General features: G+C 45.7%; 1 protein-coding gene across 1 annotated transcript in view; it reads left to right on the forward strand.

Annotated features, from left to right (window-relative positions):
• Window positions 1–21,755, forward strand: part of LOC138950402 (protein peanut-like) — a 107,213-nt gene that overhangs the window by 48,352 nt on the left and 37,106 nt on the right. Inside the window, exons 3-5 of the mRNA XM_070322145.1 lie at window positions 17,420–17,725; window positions 20,019–20,120; window positions 21,305–21,454. Of these exons, the coding sequence (XP_070178246.1) occupies window positions 17,420–17,725; window positions 20,019–20,120; window positions 21,305–21,454 (558 nt within the window). The remainder of the gene's footprint in view (window positions 1–17,419; window positions 17,726–20,018; window positions 20,121–21,304; window positions 21,455–21,755) is intronic.

Below are 21,755 nucleotides of genomic sequence, written 5' to 3' on the forward strand. Positions count from 1 at the left end.
CCTTCACGCAAGTTCAATGCTGAGCCAATGAGCGCGCCGCGGCGAAGTTGGCCGCTGTAAGTCTCGCAGCGCTGGCTGGCTGAGCGAGTTGCGTGTCCATCCATATTTGGTCCAAGCCGCACCCTAGACCAGATTAGTAGGTGCTTGATTTTGGTATTTTGATTTTACATGACATTAAACCTTTCTTGGGGTTCATGGTCATGGCAACAGCCATAATAATATTATATCATGTATAATATTACATTTCAGCATATTTGAATTACATGTCATCATACCAAACTGTCATACATTTTTATTCCTACATCATTCTGATTGATCACAACCAAACCTACTATCAGTGGACACATCCAAATGTAAGCGCCTGTTCTTGACAACTTTTAATCGATCTAAAAATAGCAACTTGCTGGGCCCTTTGCCGCCAACAGACACTGTTTGGCCTGTAGGTAAAATGTACAATGTATTTTCTGATTTGTGCACAAAAGCTTTTTTTCTTTTTTCTTTTTTTTAACATAACAATGTTTAATGTCACTGTATGTTTAAAAGACCATGGTCATATTTGTAAAAAAAATGTTAAATTAGAAAATAAATAACATTTTGGTTCATGATTTTTCCTACACCTGTGCTAAAAATAAGAAATAAAAATGTCGGGTATATAAGTCACTCAAATACAGCTAGGAATGAATGGCTCGGTTTGAGTTTGTTGCAGTTGACCCTGCACAATGCGACTTATCATGTTTTTGTTGAACAATTTTGACGTCACCCCTCCCATAGGGTGACGTATTTCACAACTTCCTGTGTTACACAAACTCTGTGATGACCAATTTTGACGTCACCCCTCCCATAGGGTGACGGATTTCACAACTTTCTACAGATGAACAATTTTGACGTCACCCCTCCCATAGGGTGACGGATGTCACAACTTCCTGTGAACACAAACTGATGACGTATTTCACAACAAAATGGCGCTGCCCATGGTCAACCTCTAAACTATCCGTATAGAATGGGGGCGTCCTCGCCCCCATAATATTGTCACGTCCGAGTCTTTTTCTGATGAATCAGTTTCGTGTTGTGGACAGTCTGTTTTGAAATTCCAGAACAGCTGAATCATTGCTGTGGTAACTCAACAACCTGGGCTGTAATCTCTCTGTGGTTTGCAAGGCCGGACTCATCTGAGTCAGGTGTGTGGCAGGTCGGTTGTCTCTGCCTTTTTTTGGACCCGGTTGTCCAGCTTGTCTAAAGGCTTGAGGTCAGACACACGTGTGTGACTCATTGTACAAACGGATAATCCACAGGCTTTGCGGTGTAACTTACCTGTTGGAACCTTCGCTAACCACGCTTGTGTCGGTTTCTGTACCTGTTCGTCAGTCTGCGCGTATGATAATACTGCGGTCTACCCGTGTGTTTTAAAACGGCAGCCTACCTGTCTGCCAGAACAGCAGTCCACCTGCCTACTGAATGACAGACTAGGCACGCTTGGATCGTCCTTGTTTGGGATCATCTACCTTCTCTGTAACTTACTTGCAGGTATCCGCATTAGACACGCCAGAGCCAGCTGTTTGGCAGATCAAACTACCTGTGTTCCTACCTGCCTTACCTGTGTCGAAACTCAAGGACAAAGCTGCCGAATTGTTCAAGCGCTGTTGTTGGTGTGCACGCTTTCTGCTAAGTTTTACTTCTGGTGATCGTGAGATAGGAAAGCATTGGTCTTTTCCTTGTGGTCATTGATATCCTCATTATGTAAGTGCCGGTTCTTCTCAGCGTGACAGAAAATTGCCTGTTCCTCTCTTGTTTTCATCCATGCTGATAGGAGAGTTCCAATGTTTTTCTTGTTTTCATTCGTTGTGTCAAACATTGGCAGCGGTGAGGCTTGCTGATGGACTGGGGTGAAATTTGTTGAGTGACTGACTCAGCGGCTTCGCGCTTCGCTCAGGGCAACGGGGTGGTATTTACCTGAACTTCCTTTCAAACTCGCTTCCATGTGCATCTAGGTGTTTTGTACTGAGGTTTGCCAGAACCTCAAGTAATTGTGTTGTACCGTTTGACGGTTTAAATTACTGACGCGTGGCTTATGTTAGAAGAAACCAGCTTAGCTGTTGTGAACCAGCGAGAACGCGTCTGTTCTGTTTTCTGGTTTATCTGGACAACACAGATAGAATAATTACTTTTCAAGACAAAAATGGGTGTTGTGGCCCAGTTGATAGAATAAGATTTCTCTTTTTGTCGGAAGAAAGTACAGACACAGTAAGTGTTTTTGTGTGTGTGATTTTGCAGGGGTTTCTAAATGTTCATTGGCGTTTGAGCCTTGGAACTGAAAAATAAGAATAAGGCGAGACAATGAGAAGAGAAGGAAAACAGACTTCGACAAGGGATTCATGATTGCTTGGAGGTGTGGCCTTGTGTCCTCATACAAGGCACATTCTCTTAACGTTCATTACCGATTTTGTCTTCCAGACAAAGAAACAGCAAGGCAGCAACAGAAGAAAAAGAAACGAACCGAAAAGCAACGAGTGTACATAGCGAATGGTCATCATCAGTTGGAGGCGTGGTGACCAGTGCTGTTTGATCACCAGACAGCAGTGCCAGGACATTGAGTGCACTCAGTGCTCGCGTCACTCACAGGTGTGGACTCTTTCACCTGCCAGCCAACCCTCCCCGGCTCCTCCATCTCCTCCTCCCCGCATTTTTTTCTGGCTACCAACAAAAGTGATCTAGTCCTGCGCCAAAGAGAGCGAGAACAGAGAATATCTTTGCAGCCAGCGTGGTCTTTGGGAGTCCTCTTACGGTTTTTCTTGCTCCGACGAGAAAAGACACACCACATTATCAAAGCATACAGTCCATAAAACTTTTCCTCTGTGTCATCAATTGATAACGCTTAGGTGGATTGTGTGAAAGAATTCGGCGCTGGAGAGAGTGGTAGTGTTGGCGTGTTTTGAAGCGGAACTGTACAGCGTTTGTAAAAGCTGTTTGTCGGAATATAAGCTTGCATTTTTTTTCGAGCATGCCGTACATTCTTGGTGCTTTCAGTTGAAACAGCTGATGAGAAAAACATCTGTCAGTCTCCCCAGGTTTTTTTTCTTTGCGCTGAAGCGTACTATTTTCCCAGACTTTCGGTTGGAATTGTGTCAGTGTTTGAAACGGAAGCGTCGAGTGCCAGTTTACCGCCGGATTCAGAACTTTGGGAAGAGTCACTTGTGCAGTGTGGGGAAGTGTTTGACATTCATAAAAGTGTGCTTGTTGTGACGTTTTGTGTTGATCCGACATGGAGCCTGCCCCGGAACAACTCAACAGTTTTCATGCCGAGGATTTTGAAGACGTGAGACTTTTCTTCTTCCTCAGTTTCTGTCTTTGAGCCTGCCTTTCACACACACAAACTCACACGCACACACAAACACACACACACTCACACACACACATATGGAAAGCCGTTTGGCTCATAACCATTACACGTGTAAAAAATGATTAATACATGTGTAATAAATGATTGATACACGTGTAATAAATGATTAATACACATGTAATAATTGATTAATGCATGTGTAATAAATGATTTATACATGTGTAATAAATAATTCATACACGTGTAAGAAATGATTAAATACACGTGTAATAGATATTTCATGCACGTGTAAGAAATGATTAAATACACGTAATAAATATTTCATGCACGTGTAAGAAATGATTAAATACACGTCCAGGAAATAATGTATACACGTGTAAGTAATGATTAAATACACGTGTAGTAAATGATTAAATACACCTGTAAGAAATGATTAAATACACCTGTGATAAATTAAAACTTGAATCGGAAAATATACGACTTGCAAAGCAACAACTCTCGTCTATACTACTTCCGGTTCGCGCGCGATTGATCTCTCAAAATGGCGACGCCGCTAGGGGGGATTTTTTTTGGATCAGACCCGCCAAAAAGTGAAACCTTCTAAAACAGTGACGTTTGCCGCTCCCGCCATCTTGAACTGTTCCGGCAAAAGGCAAAGCCGGCGAGGCGATGAAGCGCATATAGTGTTTTTCATGTGGATTACCAGTCCAAGTTTTTAAGTCCGGCGCTTAACCAAGTGACTCCTGCATTTTAAACGCTTGTAAGAAATGATTCCACGTGTATTAATCATTTATTACACGTGCATTAATAATTTATTACACGTGCATTAATCATTTATTACACGTGTACTAATCATTTAATACACGTGTAATAAATAATTCATACATGTGTAAGAAATGATTAAATACACGTGTAAGAAATATTTTATGCACGTGTAGGAAATGATTAAATACATGTGTAATAAATGATCAATACACGTGCAATAAATGATTAATACACGTGTAATAAATGATTTATTACACGTGCAATAAATGATTAATGCACGTGTAATAAATGAATAATACATGTGTAAGAAATGATTAAATACACGTCTAATAAATATTTCATGCACGTGTTATTAATCATTTCTTACACGTGCATAAAATATTTATTGCACGTGTAATGGTTATGAGCCAAACGGCTTTTTCATAGCGATAAGAAAAAAGGTAAATTACACGTGCAGTAACTAATTTATACACGTGTAAGAAAGAAATACACGTGTATAAATTATTTATTACACGTGTATTAATCATTTTTTACACGCGTTATGGTTATGAGCCAAACGTCTTTCCATACACACACACACACACACCCTGCCTTTCACACATACACACACACACGGACGCTCGCGCTCGCGCACGCACACACACACACACACACACACACACACATATGAATGGGTAACCGTAAGGCAAGAGTTGGAGGATACAGGGAGACGCAACGGTCAGTGCCCGTAGTGCCAAGATTTGTGACCGACCCAAGGTGGCATGGCCCAGGAGTTATGGCCTGCCCAAGGAGTACTGTATCAGCTCCTTGGGCCTGCCTCAACACCAGCAAATCCTCGCTGTGGCCTTCTCTTGCTGACCACAGTAATGAATGGTACCGTTGTCGTGTGTGTGTGTGTGTGTTTGTGTGTATTAGTATGCCATTGAAAGGTGGGGGGAGGGGAGTCGAGGACGGTCAGTTGAGGTGTTCCCACATTTATCGCTGTTGTTTGTTTTATCTCCTAGTGGTCGACACGAACGTCTTGAACCTGCGCAGTTATTCTCCGATCTTGGCTTGTGTTCGCCAGTACATTAAATAAGTATATGGCAGCTTACATCTATGTGTTTAGTTTTCTTCTGTTGGAAGGTTATTTCCCCGTTTGTGTAAACGCCTTCGTGTACATCCATCCCTTTGCTTTGCTTTCAAGTTGAGCCTGGTGTTTGGTGTCTTGCAGCATTTGTAGCTCGTTCGCTAGAGAAGCATGCGTCACGCTGACGAACAAGCATGCGGTTCATGTGGGAACATGGTTCTGCTTGTAAGAGAAAACTCGACATGCTCGCTAACAGGAAGGCTTTTAGAGCGAGACGGGCCGGGGGAGGAGGGATAAAAAGGTATGGAATTACCTGGTGCCAGAGAGGTTTTCGTGTAATCATTTTTCTCCTCTCCCCGTGGTATGACATTGCTAAATTCTTGTTGTAAGGCCCTCCACCGCCACATGGCCTCCCTTCCGTAGTGCTTAGGTTTTTTTCTGCTGCGACTTACTTTCCATTCACTGTATTTGTTTCTCTCCCCCCTTACCCCAACCCCCCTCTCTCTCTAATACGCACGTATACGCACGCACTGACATACACACGCACGCATTGACACGCACACACACACACACACACACACTTCCATTTCTACTTTTGGAAACTAAGCAAGTTAGTGCATTGTAGTGATTCATTCGATTTCCGCTTGGGATTAAAGAAAACAGACTGTATTGTTGGGATATCGGAGGATTATTACGGATCATTACCAACACTTAAAAGCTTACGTACGTCTGTAAAGAATCGCCGTCGGAAAAGTAAACTGCGAACATGACCAGAGACCGTAACTGACTTAGGTGGAGGGTGAAAAAAGGGCTAACTCGCATTTAGCCAGGCGAGTTTCTGAACTGCAGGAGTGGAGTTGGTTGGGGGGCGGGGGGGGGGGGGGGGGGGGGGGTAATTATAACGACGAAAGGGGAAGATACACACGACAGATGGAAGAAACGAAGTTTAGACAATATTAATCGGGTGTGTGCGTTGTTGTAATGACTGGGGATACTGAGAAACTAGACTGGCTCGTCCAGAAAATGATAATTAGGGGATGTCTTGTTTTAACGATAGAAGATCTATAAAAAGTACAGAACATAATTATGCGCACACTAAAAAAATCAAAACTTGACTAAATATAAAAAAAGGGCAAAACACAAGTCTGAGTCCAGAAACTAATAAATCGGTGGTGTGTGTTGCTCTAACCCCCTCCCCCCAAAACTCACCATCACGCTGGCATGCTGATGATGTATGTGGGGAATTCTGCAGACCTCTCGCATACCCCCCCCCCCCCCCTCCCCTCCCTAATCGCTCCTGCGACCCAACCGCCAGGGCTACTCACTACTGGCTTCTCGTGTCTTCAGTCTCTGGTTAGGCTTGTATCTCCCGAGGCTTGTTGCTTTACTTCTTTACTCAGGTCTGTTTCGCTTGTGCAGTGTTGCTTTACTGAATTCTGCTTGAAAAAAATCTGAGAGGGCTAGCATCTCCCGGTCTGTTGCCTCGCTTTGTGAAGACCAGAGGGTCTGTTGCCTCGCTTTGTGAAGACCAGAGGGTCTGTTGCTTCGCTCGTGCATGCATTGTGTGTGGTGATTATTGTGTGCTATAGCATTGTGCATTCCTGGTCTGCTGTGGTGATTCACAAGTGCCAGACTTTCAGAGAAAGAGGTTAGCATTTTCTTGTGGATCTCTCTCTTTCTCTCTTTCTCGCGCGCGCTCCCCGTGAGAGGGTTTTTAGGAACCGATGGGCTTTTAGGTTATCGTGTTATCTGGCTGGGTTTGATGTGAAAACGGACATCGGTATCTCTGAGTTCCGCATTCATCAAGTGTGTGTGAGTAATCGGGGGAGGGAGGGGCAAAGGGGAGAGATAGAGACAGAGATAGAGACAGAGAGAGAGACAGACAGAGAGACAAACAGACAGAGACAGACAGACGGGATTGGCTGATAGCACTATCACATCAGGATAAATTATACAACTGTCCAGTTGACATAATTATGTAGGGATTGAAAAAACAGGGACTGAGAATGCGAAGCGCATAGAGTCAGTCAGACAGAGAGGTACCCGCACCTTCAGAATCATTTCATCAGGACACAACGACAATAAAAACCCACCACTCCAGCCAAGATAGTGTATAATTAGAGGGCAGTGAACCTCCATTTCCAAAGCACTCTTCTTTAGCCTTCACAAAAATAACGCAACACAGCGGCCACAAATTGTCATTGATTTCGACTACCGGCTTACGCACAGTGCTTCACGTGCCGGCTTCATACAGACACACACCAAGGTCACGAGAGAAAAAAAGTTTCTCTGTGTCTCCCCCCCCCTCTCTCTCTCTCTCTCTCTCTCTCTCTCTCTCTCTCTCTCACAAATCAATAACAGAGAGGGACAATTTCAACCCCCTGTGACACTGACAGACAGGGCCATAAACCGAACATTTCAGACAGCGGGCAGAGGAAGGAAGTACTGAGAAGGAAAGCTGAGTACTCACAGTTGTAGAGCTCAGTCTGTTGAAGAGGCTAACTATACTGCATTGCTGCGGACAATGACCCCATGAGTTTGTTTCTCTTGCTTCTTACAAGTGTCCCAGAATGTTTGTTGACACAGCTTGCTAGTTTGTTTTTCAGCGAGGGAAAAAGAAATGAACATTTTACCTTGTCCTTTTTTCTGGTTCTACCTCTCTTTCAAGCGTGCGATCGTACACAGAGAGAGAGAGAGAGAGAGAGAGAGAGAGAGAGAGAGAGAGAGAGAGAGAGAGAGAGAGAGAGAGAGTATAAGTACCGGTGTTACACCGGTAGATGGCACATGCAGTTAATTAGTCGTGTGACACAACAGAAAAAAATGGTGTGCTTTCACTTTGACCCTGTTCGACCGCACTGCATGATTCCGCTCGAGCTCTCGCTTGCTGCATATTTTATTATGGGTCATGCATCCATAGAATAATGCTACTCGACTTTGGGAAGTCGGACACACATCAAAGTTTTGAGTCGCCGTTCAAAGTTTGTGAGCCTTGCAAAATAGCCTCATTCTTCTGCCGGCGGCATGGCGGCGAGAAGGGCCCACAAACTGTTACTGAGTGTATTGCAGGAGGAATCACATCAGCCCTGAAAGTCCAAACAATTATGAAAATGTAGTAGCCAGAGAGCAAACTTTACGAGCCAAACCAACAATATGTTTCAGCAACTTTACTCGCATTTGGCGAGTCGATGAACATTTCTACTCGCCAGTCACATGTTTCTACTCATGTAGAATACTCGCCACTTTGAGGCATGTACATTCATTTGTGAATGATTGAAGGTCCCGCGCTTGAGAGTTGGAAGAAACTCCGACACAACTTTAGCCTCCTGTGGTTTTCAATATCGTTGTTTCTCTGCTTTGTCGCTGCTGGTATCATGACTAGATACGTATACATTTATGAATCCATTCAAAGTCTCTGGGCTTTCCTCGAACAGCCAGCTGTCTATAACAGAAACTGACGGACTTAATTGTCTTGTAATGCTCTGAATGCGAAAAACTAAGTTCTTTTTTTAGCGTGTCCGGCGCCTGTGTTTAGCCAACTGTTCGTTGCATATTTCCCGCTATGTTAGTGTGTGGGTGTGATAATAGGTGGTGTTTGGTCAAGTGTTGGTGGGGGGTGGGGAGTCACAGTGTGTGTGTGTGTGTAGGGGGGGGGGATACAGAATGTGTTGTCTCACAATGTGACAGACAGGTTGGTCGACAACGTTTTGTCATTGTACAGGCAGGGTGTGACAATTTGCGCAACCGGAGATGAGATGGGGGAGAGGTGACTTGAACCCTCAGGATATGACTTCTGACCTAACGCTCTTCCTGTTTCGCCCGCAAGCAAGGCAACAGCCGACCCAGCCAAGCTCACAACTCAACGCCACAACCACACACACACACTTTGCTCTCTCACACAAACCCACACTCACGCTCTTCGCATCTCTCTGCAGTTGTGTGTGAAGAAGTGTGTCACTGTGTTGCTGCTGTTCTTTAGCGCTGGGCCCTCGTATGTGTGTGGCTAGTATAAGTTGTTCCAACATCTCTTGCGCCGGTTTTACGCCAAGTGAAGACCGCGTGGCCACGGAGTTTGAATTCTGTCTGTGTTTGTCTGGAGTGTTTGATGGATTTCTGACTCCATTGGATCTGCACATTTGATTGATGGATGAAAATGTGAGTAGCTTGTACCGTGTGAATGTTGTAGGCTGTCCGAGTTTTCTTCACGCCACTTGCAAGGGAGTTCTGTTACTTTTGAAATCAAACTGAACCGACGAAGATGCTAATACATTGCTAAGAGCGTTTGTTTCAGCAAAAAAATGGTTTAACTTCAAATCAAACTGAAATGATAACGAAAGTTGCAAAGACTGAAAGGTTTGCTTCCAACTCTCAAGCGCGGGACCTTCAACATCCAAGAAATTCCGGTCCCCCACGGGAAGAAGAAGAAGTGAAACGAATTGGTTAAAAAAAACAAAAACACACCCGGCCACTGATTATTACGGAGATTGACATGACTCGAATAAAAATGATGTAATTAGCGTTCATTATTGTATAGGTAATTAATTCAAATGCATGCCTGTCGCTGTGTTTTCGGTCGTCTTCATACATATGGCTATTACTATTTGATAAGCTCATTTACCACTGATTCTACAATAACGTAGCAGATCATTTGTATGCAACAGGAGTGTGACACTGACAGCCTTACGAAGTATCTTCAATGCACGGGTGACGGATACATGTATGTATGTACTTCAGTTAGTTCCGCATAGTAAGTCGCATCAGAAGATTGAGTCTTGATGTTATGAAACCGACCCAATCAGAACCCACACATGTATCATTATGTTATGGTCGCAAACCAAATTGTCGAAAATGCGAACATTAATTTGCTGATTTTCGAAAGAGAATTTAAATCAGTCTCTGATATTCGCCCGAAGTATGTATAGATGATGCAACTTTTTGAATCGCACTACGGAGAGTACTGAACGGAAAACCTAGCGGAGTAGTCTATAGTTATGACGAACTAGAAGTGTCGAGGGGAACGATGAAGGAAGGAGAAATGTCATTGAACTTTGACAAAGCTGATTAATAGGGTCAGTCTAGCGTCCATTAGTTACGTCCAGCTGACCACTCTCATCGATAGATGGCTCTTGACGCTGTATGTCCACTAGTGGTGCGGTAGGTCTGTTGGATATGCTGTTGGACACTTGACTGAATGACCATTAGCGGCTGGTCAAAGCGTTTGCACGTGCTCCGCTAATTAGTTTGCTCTTTCCTTGGAGTAGAGAGTTTTTTGTACGTGCAGTTTGTGTGCGGGGCTTTCTGGGGGAGAGAAGTAAGTGTGAAAGTATGTCTGTCTGTCTGTCTGTCTGTCTCTCTGTCTGTCTGTCTGTCTCTCCGTGTGTGTGTGTGTGTGTGTGTTTTTCTTGAAATTCCTGTTTCTGTGCTTCATTAAGCATCTAGCTCACAGCAAACTGCTATGAAGATCATCCCCACATTCTCAGTTTGGCTAACCGTTGCCGGAAGTACAGTTGTTTACCAGTTTACTAGTGCACGACTGTGTATGATCATATTATGTACTTCCTGCTTTTATTCATAAGTGGGGATTGTGTGTGTTGGCGATAATTTATCACAGTGTAAGTGTAATACAACAGCATCATAGTGTGGATGTTTGTCATAGTTATGTGTATGTGTTTATGGTAATTGTTTCGCTTACTATGCAACAGTGACACGTTTGGCCATTCGTTTGATATATATTACTACTCAATACCATGCAATGGTCTTGAGCAGTTTGAATAGACCCTATCGGTATTCCAAGCTCTCGTAATCTCTCGCAAACTTCAGAGCATAGCAAAGCATGCGGTACAGCGATCTCGTGCGAGCTGCAGAAGCCAAGGTTCGAAGTTCTCGCGATGTTCCAAGCATAACAAAGAGCGTGTCTCGCGAGAGCTGCTCAGATACCGAAAAGGTCTATTATTGCAACCAATTGTTGCATCACATGCTACACACGATCTATTGTTTTGTGTCATTATTACCTTGTAAGCATACACATTACACAATTTATACTGTACCGCACGCGAGGATTTTTTTCTTTCATTTTGATTGTTGTTTCAAACATCGTTTTTTAGAACAAGTTTTTAACAAAACGTAATGTTATGTGAAAGATAAAACCTTTTTCCTGCATTGAAACGTTAGTTGTGTGAAAGATGGGCGCAAAGGCCTAGTGGTAAAGACGCCTTTCGCGTAGAAGGTTTGGGGATCGAATACTTGCCACGCCTGATGGGATCAGATTATAGATTTTTCCGAATCCGATCATCCAGATCAACTTATGTGGAGACCTGCTAGTGCCTTTCCACCTTCGTGTATACACGCAAGCACAAGACCAAGTAGTTGGTACCCACGGAAAAATCATGTAATCCATGTCAGAGTTTGGTAGTTATAGAAACACCAAAATACCAAGCACGCATCCCCCAAAATATGGATGCCTAAATAGCGGGGGAAAAACAGTCAAACACGCAAAATCCCACTCGTGCAGAACACGAGTGTACATGGGAGTTGCAGCCCTTAAACGTTGAAGAAGGAGGAGGAGTACTTGGGGAAATTGTGTGTGACTTGGAATAATAGGCCGTGAAAGGTACATGCTCGCCCTAATAGGCTTGAGGTTTGCTGGCCGATGTGAATGCGGTGAATGCGTGATATATTGTGTAAAAAATTCCATCTCACACGGCATAAATAAATCCCTGCGCCTTGAATCCGTGGTTGAGATATGTGCGCGATATAAATTGCATAAAATAAAAAAATAAAAATAAATAAAATAAAATTCAAACGCAATTAAATCGCAGTTTACGACTTAGGAGGGTAGTGTTTTCAGTTGTATCAGAGCAAGTGTAATGCAGAAAACAAAGTTATCACAACCTTAGACTTAGACAACATCCACTGCACTGACTTGGAGTGTCATCTCCGACCGCCGGACATTTTAAATTCCCCTTGTACACCAACCTGACACAGACAGTAAGATACGAGGGTCATCGCGGTAAGATACGAGGGTCATGGCGGTTAATACGTTCCTCCCTACGTTTTAATATTGTCCAGCTGGGCAGAGTATGGGTCAAGCCGGGCTCAGTCCTGGAATGTTGATGATGAAGCGTCCGAAGCCTGCAGTGTATAATGACTGAGCACTTTGGGGAGACTGAGAAGGGGGTTGGTGGGGTTCGCGTGTCTGTCTAAGCCAATGCCAGAGGGAACGTTTTCGTCCTGCATTTTTCATGAGGTGAAAGGATTCTGGGGTTCGTGAGGTGATGTAGCAAGTTTATGGTCTGCTGGAATTTACTGGCTCTTTTGGTACTTTGTGTGTGTGGTGTTAGCTCTGTCTCTGTCTGTCTGTCTGTCTCTCTCTCTCGCTCGCTCGCTCTCTCTCTCTCATCCCATTTCTCTCTCTCTCTCTCTCTCTCTCTCTCTCTCTCTCTCTCTCTCTCTCCCCCCCCCCCTCTCTCTCTCTCTCTCTCAGTGAAATTTAACTGACTTCTTGTCGGAAGGCCTTCCCCGGACACCGCCCTCGGCCCCATTTTCCCCCACGATAACCGCAACAGAGACGCAGTACATGACTTTACGTATAGTAGCATTCGTGGATTATATTACTCACTTTAGTTAAATGACTTAATGCTACTGACAATAAATGCATTATGCCGTATCGCTTTTGACCTACATACCACGATGGTCTACTCTGGACTGACTGAGTCAATGAAGCTGCTCTTTCTGTATCTGCTGTGTGTGTGTGTGTGCGTGTGTCTGTGTGTGTGTGTCTGTCTGTCTGTCTCGACTTGGCTCTCTGTTTCTCTCTCTGTCTCGCTCTCTCTCTCTCTCTCTCTCTCTCTCTGTCGTACGCTCTCGCTCCCACACATCCACACACACACACAGGGGTTCATTCAAAAGAATCCGGGAGAAGCATTGAGTTTATAGTGGGTAATTGCGTCCTTAAAATGGCTTGAATCGAAGTTCAAAGCCAAGCGAGTGAGCACTTCAAAGCGGTCATCAGCCGAATAGTGTGACTAATGACAGACACCTCTGTCTCAAACTCATTGATGTTACTCTCCCCTTTTCCTCAACACAAACGCGCAGTACTGCCGAAGTTCAACGCTTGTTTCGACCGAATTTTGTGCCGGTGTAACACGAAATTTTTACTCCACGAAAAATTTACTCCGGAGTAAATATTTCGTACGAAATTCTTACTCCGAGTACACTTTTTGTACGAGAAAAGAACTCCCCAAGGCACGAAAAAATTACTCCCTCCACGAAATTTTTACTCCCCATTTTTATATTTAGTCAAGTTTTGACTAAATATTTTAACATCGAGGGGGAATCGAAACGAGGGTCGTGGTGTATGTGTGTCTGTCTGTGCGTGTGTGTGTGTGTGTGTGTGTGTGTGTGTGTGTGTGTGTGTGTGTGTGTGTGTGTGTGTGTGTGTGTAGAGCGATTCAGACTAAACTACTGGACCGATCTTTATGAAATTTGACATGAGAGTTCCTGGGTATGAAATCCCCGAACGTTTTTTTCATTTTTTTGATAAATGTCTTTGATGACGTCATATCCGGCTTTTCGTGAAAGTTGAGGCGGCACTGTCACGCCCTCATTTTTCAACCAAATTGGTTGAAATTTTGGTCAAGTAATCTTCGACGAAGCCCGGACTTCGGTATTGCATTTCAGCTTGGTGGCTTAAAAATTAATTAATGACTTTGGTCATTAAAAATCTGAAAATTGTAAAAAAAAATAAAAAATTATAAAACGATCCAAATTTACGTTCATCTTATTCTCCATCATTTTCTGATTCCAAAAACATATAAATATGTTATATTTGGATTAAAAACAAGCTCTGAAAATTAAATATATAAAAATTATTATCAAAATTAAATTGTCCAAATCAATTTAAAAACACTTTCATCTTATTCCTTGTCGGTTCCTGATTCCAAAAACATATAGATATGATATGTTTGGATTATAAACACGCTCAGAAAGTTAAAACAAAGAGAGGTACAGAAAAGCGTGCTATCCTTCTTAGCGCAACTACTACCCCGCTCTTCTTGTCAATTTCATTGCCTTTGCCATGAGCGGTGGACTGACGATGCTACGAGTATACGGTCTTGCTGAAAAATGGCATTGCGTTCAGTTTCATTCTGTGAGTTCGACAGCTACTTGACTAAATATTGTATTTTCGCCTTACGCGACTTGTTTTTACTTCCAGTAAAAATCTCGTACGCAAAAATGGGATGCGGGCGAAGGGATAATGCCAATAAGTGATCTAGCGCACACGAATGTCGCGCTACCCTCCTTCCACCCCTTCCACCACCAAGACTAACAGGGGACAAGGGAGTAAAAATTTCGTACACCTGGCATGGGAAGTTAAATTGCTCGTGTTGGGGTGAAGTAATTTATTCGTTATTTATTCGTCAGGGGAGTAACATTTTTGAACGAAATGTTTACTCGGAACTCACCTGTCTTGGGGAGTAATTTTCTCGTGCAATGGGGGAGTGCTTTTTTCGTAAAGGGAGTAACTTTTTCGTACGAAATGTTTACTCCGGAGTAAAAATCTCGTGGGAGTAAAAATTTGGTCGTGTGTGTGCGTCTGTTTTTAAATGTCCCGTTTGAAGGTAGTGTGTTCCTGCTGGCTTCCAGGTTTACGTTTTATGCGGCATCTGAATGGGTTCTTTATTTTCTGCTTTCTTTTATTTATTAATTTGGTTGTTCATCCATTCAATCATTGAATGGTTGATTTATTTATTCATTTATTCACTCTTTCTACCTATTCATTCATTCGTTCTTTCTATCTGCCTGTCTTTCTTGGTTGTCGCTGCTGGCAGCTCGCTAACGTGCGGATCTTTACAGACAGCCGGTGCGCGAGATTTTTCGAAACTGCAGTAAAATGCAAACAATGTGCGTTACGGCATAACGTTGCTGGAATGAGGCGTAATGAAAACGCTGCAGGCGGTAATATACTGTGTCTGGCACGCACGTCATCGGCTGGGAAGGGGCGAAAGGTAGAGGAGGAAACAGGTCTGGAAAGGGGTATTGGTTTGAGGTGTGTGTGTCTTCCGTTCTCTCTCGCGCTCTCTCTCTCTCTCTTTCTCTCTCTTTCTCTTTCTCTTCCCCTTCCCCTCTCTTTTTACCCTGCCCTTCTCATAGACTATGTACTCTATAAACCCCATGCCAACCTCAAGACCCCATGTGCTATGTGACTGGGAAGTGATTCTGGGCCAAGATATCGACAGACAGACAGACAGACCGGCATGCAGACACCCGGGTATCTGATCATCCACCCTATCCGGCCGTAGTGCACCTGCCGCTAAAAGTAATACCTACTCAGCGTGAGTCCTTGCTGTGCACAGCGCAAAGCGGTCTTCGGGGCACGTGAAACCCGTGAGTTATTTGTAAACAGAGAAGCGAGATTGTGGCGGGGAAGAAACAAACTGTGTGTCAAGACTGTGCATCTGGCCGGATATCATGTTAAGATATATATGTTAATCACTTTTTGGTTTCCTTTGTCTTTTTTTCTAAAACGGGGTGGTACAAATATATCCGACCTTTTTAGGCTCACTGCCTACTGCACACACCCCCCTCCCCCTCCGCCCCCTTTCTCTCTTTCACACACACACACACACACACAGTCACAGAGGCGGGCGCGAACATTTTCCCAGACTCAGACGGATGGACAGAAAAGCACCAATCTAAAAATGCACTCGAGTCTAGAATATATTTGTTCAAGTGGTTACTAAAGCGAGCACTGAAGTGGTGAGATCCCGTGCCATGGGGGTAAACAGATTACATGAGCGAGTGTGTGCACGTGCATACACAAAAAATGCCCAGGTCAACTTGACTTTCAATTTTCCAGCGTGTGCACGTCATAGAATGCGTTTCACGTTATTCTTGTTCCTGCATGCCTGGAAGGATGCATCAGGCATTAAGACACAGGTAAAGTTCATGCTGCAAGCAGGCAAGACACCAGAGACGAGTTCTGTAAAGTTCAGCATTGCATCTGGCCCATGAGATGAGAGAGATTGCGGTGTATGTCAGGGGGTAGGGGGTCCCGTAATGTCTGTGTCTGGCGTTGCACACATGGTGTAAGCGGTTTTATGTGTGGGAATGATCTAATGAATGAGAAATAAACGCCCCCATTTCCATTCTCCTCCAGCAAAACATCTGGACAAACGTTATCTGTAGACCTACCACCACCGAAGTAGTGTCCGGATGATTTAGAATGTCTGTGTGCGTCTGACAGTTTTGTGGGACAGTGACTTTGTGGTATGTAAATTAACAGTCTGTCTGTCTCTATTCCTCGCTCTGGGCTGTATCTCTTTGTCTGTGTATCCAATTCCCTTGCTCATGCAATCCCTGTCTTTGTTTATGTGTTGGCGTCTGTCTGTCTGTCTCTCTCTCTCTCTCTCTCTCTCTCTCTCTCTCTCTCTCTCTCAGTTTTGCCTATGACGAATCAGTCTCACCAAGGCCAAAACACGCATAAGATGACTCAAATGTGTTGACAGGAAGTCTCTAACACATACACACGTGTATCCCATATATATATATATCTAGCCCCCCCTGTGCCTTTATCGCTTTTGCAGATGCATTACCCAGTGCACGCTAAACCTTTTTTTCAAACACCACGAGAAGTTTACGAGTTTGAAAAATACGGTTACCGCGGAAGCTGTTTCATGAATGTCGGATTTTTTCCCTTCCCCCCTTTCCCAGTCAGCTTGACTCACTTTGGAATGTCGGACTTTTCAACGTTCTGTGCTGATTGAAGATGCCGCAGAAGCATGCTTAGTATTTGTTATGGTTGACAGAGAGCAACGAAAAGAAAATGGAATAAAAATGTTTTTAAATTTGGTAGTGTCGGCACCTGTTATATAATCTTAAAGAAGGACAGACCCTCTCTTTATTTTTATACAAGCAAGCGAATTGGCGCATCTACTTCTGTGGCTTAGTCCGTACAGACGGCATTTTAGTTTCATGGACATCACATGCATCCGTAGATGTATTGCAGTTGTGGTTTTTACGCCGCTATTGTTTTTTTCAAGCATACCCTGTCACAGATATATTCACCCCTTAGACCGCTTTCTGCCGATACTACACAGTGCAAGTACCTCTGATGAAAGAACTCCCCAGGTGTCCTGACGACGAGGTCCTCACGTAGGAGATACCTCACGTCGCAGGTACCACTGTCCGAACGTGTATTGCTTTATTTGTCCTCACCATCTGACCAAATTCTTCCTCTTGTGTGTTTGCAGATCAACGCCGCTAAGCGCGATGCTTTCTTTCGCGCATCAGCAGCGCCTGAAGCCCCGACAGTGAAGTTTGACCCCGGGTCACGATTCGGCCATGACCGTGAGCGGCCGACCTTGAAGCAAGAGAAGGAACTAATACACTCAGAAATGGACAAGGACAAGGAGAGAGACAGGAAGTACGGGGGAGAGACGCGCAAAGAACTGGAGGGATACGTAGGGTTCGCCAACCTGCCCAACCAGGTCTACAGAAAGTCCGTCAAGAAGGGCTTCGAGTTCACCCTCATGGTTGTTGGTGAGTGCTTTCTTCGTGTGTGTGTGTGTGTGTGTGTAATTAAATAACATATTCTTACTCCGAATCACATTAGCATTGAGTCACCTGAGATGCTTATCACTGAAAAACGCTTACCCGGCTAAAAATTTAAAAGGGAAGCAACCCCATCACCAAAACGAAAGTGAAAGTAGCTTGGTAATGGGCCAGCACACTGGGAGTTACCTCCCATACGGGTGTGTGCCACGTCACTTCCTCTAGGAACACGTGCCTATTCTCATACGTCTTTTTCACCTCGGAGAGGACGGTTCACTTTTTGACGCTCTGTGGCTGACCTTGTGTGTTTGAGTGACACCCGCCGGCCACGTTACCCAGCTTTTCTGCTCGCCTTGCATTCAGTTTGGTGAGCTCGTTCCCGTTTGTTGTTGGTTGTTTGCGCTGTTTTCGTTACTGTACGTTGTCCGTTTTTTGCGGACTTGTGTGTCAGTGACTTGCGTGTTTCGCCATTTTGTTGTGTGAGTTAGTTAGCTAGCTCGTATGACTTTGCTCGTAGCTCTGCGTGCCCCTTTCTGTGTTGGGCAAGTGTAGCTATAGTATTTTGTTGACGCGAAAGTGTGTGTGTTTACTGTGTTTTCAGTCGTTTAGACTTACGTTTCAGTAAATTTTTTCGCGTTGCCACGTGTTGTTGACCGGCGTGTCAGTGACTTGCGTGTTTCGCCATTTTGTTGTGTGAGTTAGTTTTCTGGCTCGTGTGACTTTGTTTGTAGCTCTACGTGCCTCTGTTTTTGTGGGGCAAGTTTAGCTATCGTATTTTGTCGACGCGAAAGAGTGTGTGTTTACTGTGTTTTCAGTCGTTTAGACTTACGTGTCAGTAAATTTTTTTTTTTTCGCGTTGCCACGTGTTGTTGACTTGTGTGTCAGTTACTTGCGTGTTTCGCCATTTTGTTGTGTGAGTTAGTTTACTAGCTCGTGTGACTTTGTTTGTAGCTCTACGTGCCTCTGTTTTTGTTAGGCAAGTGTAGCTATCGTAATTTGTTGACGCGAAAGTGTGTGTTTTTTACTGAGTTTTCAGTCGTTTAGACTTACGTTCAGTAAAATGTTTTCGTGTTGTTTACATGGATTTGACAGCATGTCTGATTCAGACAAGCGCTGTGGCAAGTCGGACCCAAGGGGAAATTTAAGCCTTAGGCTTCTTCTTAAGCAGTTTTACTTGTACAGACCAAGAACGTAGCACTTTGTTGTCTGTACCTATTTCGGCGCCTTGCGCTGTTACTACTTCTGCTATCTTTTGCGGCGCCTAGCGCTACTGTTACGTCTGCTCCGGTTCTCTACTACGGAGACTTCGTCCTCGTTGTTAGCACCTGTGCAGGGTGCGTTGGTTCCTTTCTGTTTTAGACACTGGTTCCGGTAATCCGCAGCTTGGTGCAGGCAGAGTTCCAGCGTTCCGTCGCCAGTTGTTTGGCGTTTCCGGCATCTGGCAGTGACGTCCGGGCGTTGGCTTCCATGTCTTTGCCTTCCATTTCCGGTTTGGAGCAGCGTCCTCCCTCTTCAGCTGCGGCTGGTAAGCAGAGCTGGTCCGATAGCCCTCGTGAGGCGCCTGGACGTTCTCTCTCGGGAGACAGCTCTTTCACTTCGGGTCACGACCGATACCATGCTGATCTTTCATTTCCGGCGATAACCTACGAGGCCCCGGATTTGATCGAACAGCGGCGGCAGTCGGTTTCGGCTGCCGCATAACTTGCCGGAAGTGATGATCCGTCCGCTCCGGCATGCTACGGCGGTCGCGGCAGGATGGAGTATTCACTGACTTCCGGTCCTTCCGGATCGCGAAGTCAACCAGTGCAGCCTTCGTTTCCGCATTGCGCGGTTCCGTCGGCTACACTACCGGCGAGAGCCGGAAGTGATGATCCGTCCACGCAGGCACGCTACGGCGGCTGCGGCAGGATGGAGTATTCACTGACTTCCGGTCCTTCCGGATCACGAAGTCAACCAGTGCAGCCTTCACTTCCGCATTGCGCGGTTTCCGACGGCTACACTTCCGGTTTCGGCCGGACACGCTGCTTCCTCTTCTGGTGCTTCCTTCCGGATACCAGTGGGTGGATTCCAGCGTACGCCTTCTGGCCTGTTAGTGCCTAGGCTTGAGCAGGCATCACTCCACTCTGATGGGGGAGTGACGTCAGCTCATCCAGCTCCGGTTTTTCCGGATAGTCGTCCTGCCTACCCTTTACCTTCACAAGGTTCTGGGCTGCAGGATGATGTTCGTGCACAGGCATTTCCGGTTTCCGGTTTGCCTGGGCATGCTTCTGCTTCCGGAACTGGTGTTTTTGGTTTCAGTGCAGCCTTCGCTTCCGCATTGCGCGGTTCTGTCGGCTGCACTACCGGCACTCGCCGGAGGTGATGATCCGTCCACGCAGGCACGCTACGGCGGCTGCGGCAGTATGGAGTTTTCACTGACTTCCGGTCCTTCCGGATCACGAAGTCAACCAGTGCAGCCTTCAATTCCGCATTGCGCGGTTTCGTCGACTACACTTCCGGTTTCGGCCGGACACGCTGCTTCCTCTTCTGGTGCTTCCTTCCGGATATCAGAGGGTGGATTCCAGCGTACGCCTTCCGGCCATTTAGTGCCTAGGCTTGAGCAGGCATCACTCCACTCGGATGGGGGAGTGACGTCAGCTCATCCAGCTCCGGTTTTTACGGATGGTCGTCCTGCCTACCCTTACCTTCACAAGGTTCTGGGTTGCAGGATAATGTTCGTGCACAGGCATTCCGGTTTCCGGTTTGCCAGGGCATGCTTCTGCTTCCGGAACTGGTGGTTTTGGTCATGGTTCCATGTGTGACTATTCTGATGCTCCATCAGTGGTCAACGAGGAGTCTCGGGGCGTGTTTCTGCGAAGCTCAAGTCTGTTCTTGACATCGCGGCGGAAGTAGCGTCTCGTTTTTTCCCCGAAGGGGTGGTGGCTGCGGACTCTTCCGCTCCGTTCGATCCTTCGGCCATGGCGGACTTCCGGCCGGCACAGGAAGATGTTTCTTCCTTCCGGTTCGCCGAGTCTCCGTCAGTGGCTTACCAACTTTCGCATTCGCTGGTTCGTCCAGCACATGCGGGGAGTGGTATTCGGCCAGTGCCTGTTCCGTTACTGCTTCCTTTTGGTCCAGTTCCGGAATCAGCTCAGCAGTGGGTGGCGTCGGCTTCTCAAGCCTCTTCCTTTGTGCCTACGGGCAATAGGAAGCTTAGCTTGCCCACTCAGAGCCAGAGCTGGCTGGCGTCTTTTGCACTCCCTAGGGCTACCCTTCCGGTTCCCCGGGAATTGCTGCCTCTTCTGGCTAAACCGATCAAGCTTGATCTGGTTCTGCCGGTTTCTGAGGCTTCCCTCCTCTCTGCTGAGGAGGTTGGACGTCGGCAGATCGAACTGTCCTCCGTTGCGGAGACTCTTGTTCGGACTCAGTATCGGGCATTGATCGATTCGCTGGTTCCTTTCACTCTCAGTGAAGAACAAAATGCGGACGATGTCTCTGCGCTTTTTTTTACCGCCTTGGCCAAGGTCAATGAGGAACAATTGCGTCTTTCCTCTCTACAGTACACCCAAGCGGTCCTCTGTAGGAGGGATCTCTTCCTCTCGCAGTCCCAGTTCACGGAGCTGGCTACTAGGGAGACCTTGAGAGTCTCCCCGGTCTCAGAGGAATTTCGCTTCTGTTCTCTGGCAATGGATGCCAGACAGAAGGAGATTCAGTCGAACAAGGACAGTCAGTTCCTCGACTTCACTCTGCAGGGGGTGAAACAGTCTAAGCCTTATAAGCATAAGCAGGCTCAGACATGTCGAACCTCAAGCCAGCTCAGAAGCGGCAGGCTCTGCCGGTCGCTCGTGGCAGGAAGAAGAGGACGGCATCGGGGAGGGGGTGCGGCGGCTCTGGGAGTAAGCCACACCCCCAATGAAGCGCTCCCGATCTCACCCCCCTCCCGCCTTCCACCTTGGTGATGGCGGGAGGCCCCTCCCGTGCGCTTTCTCGTTGGATGTTGGTAGTAGACAGCCAATGGATTGTGGGAGTGGTGAGATCGGGCTTCCGCCTGCTCTG

Source organism: Littorina saxatilis, linkage group LG1 (genome assembly GCF_037325665.1).
Source record: "Littorina saxatilis isolate snail1 linkage group LG1, US_GU_Lsax_2.0, whole genome shotgun sequence".
In the NCBI taxonomy this organism is placed as follows: domain Eukaryota; kingdom Metazoa; phylum Mollusca; class Gastropoda; order Littorinimorpha; family Littorinidae; genus Littorina; species Littorina saxatilis.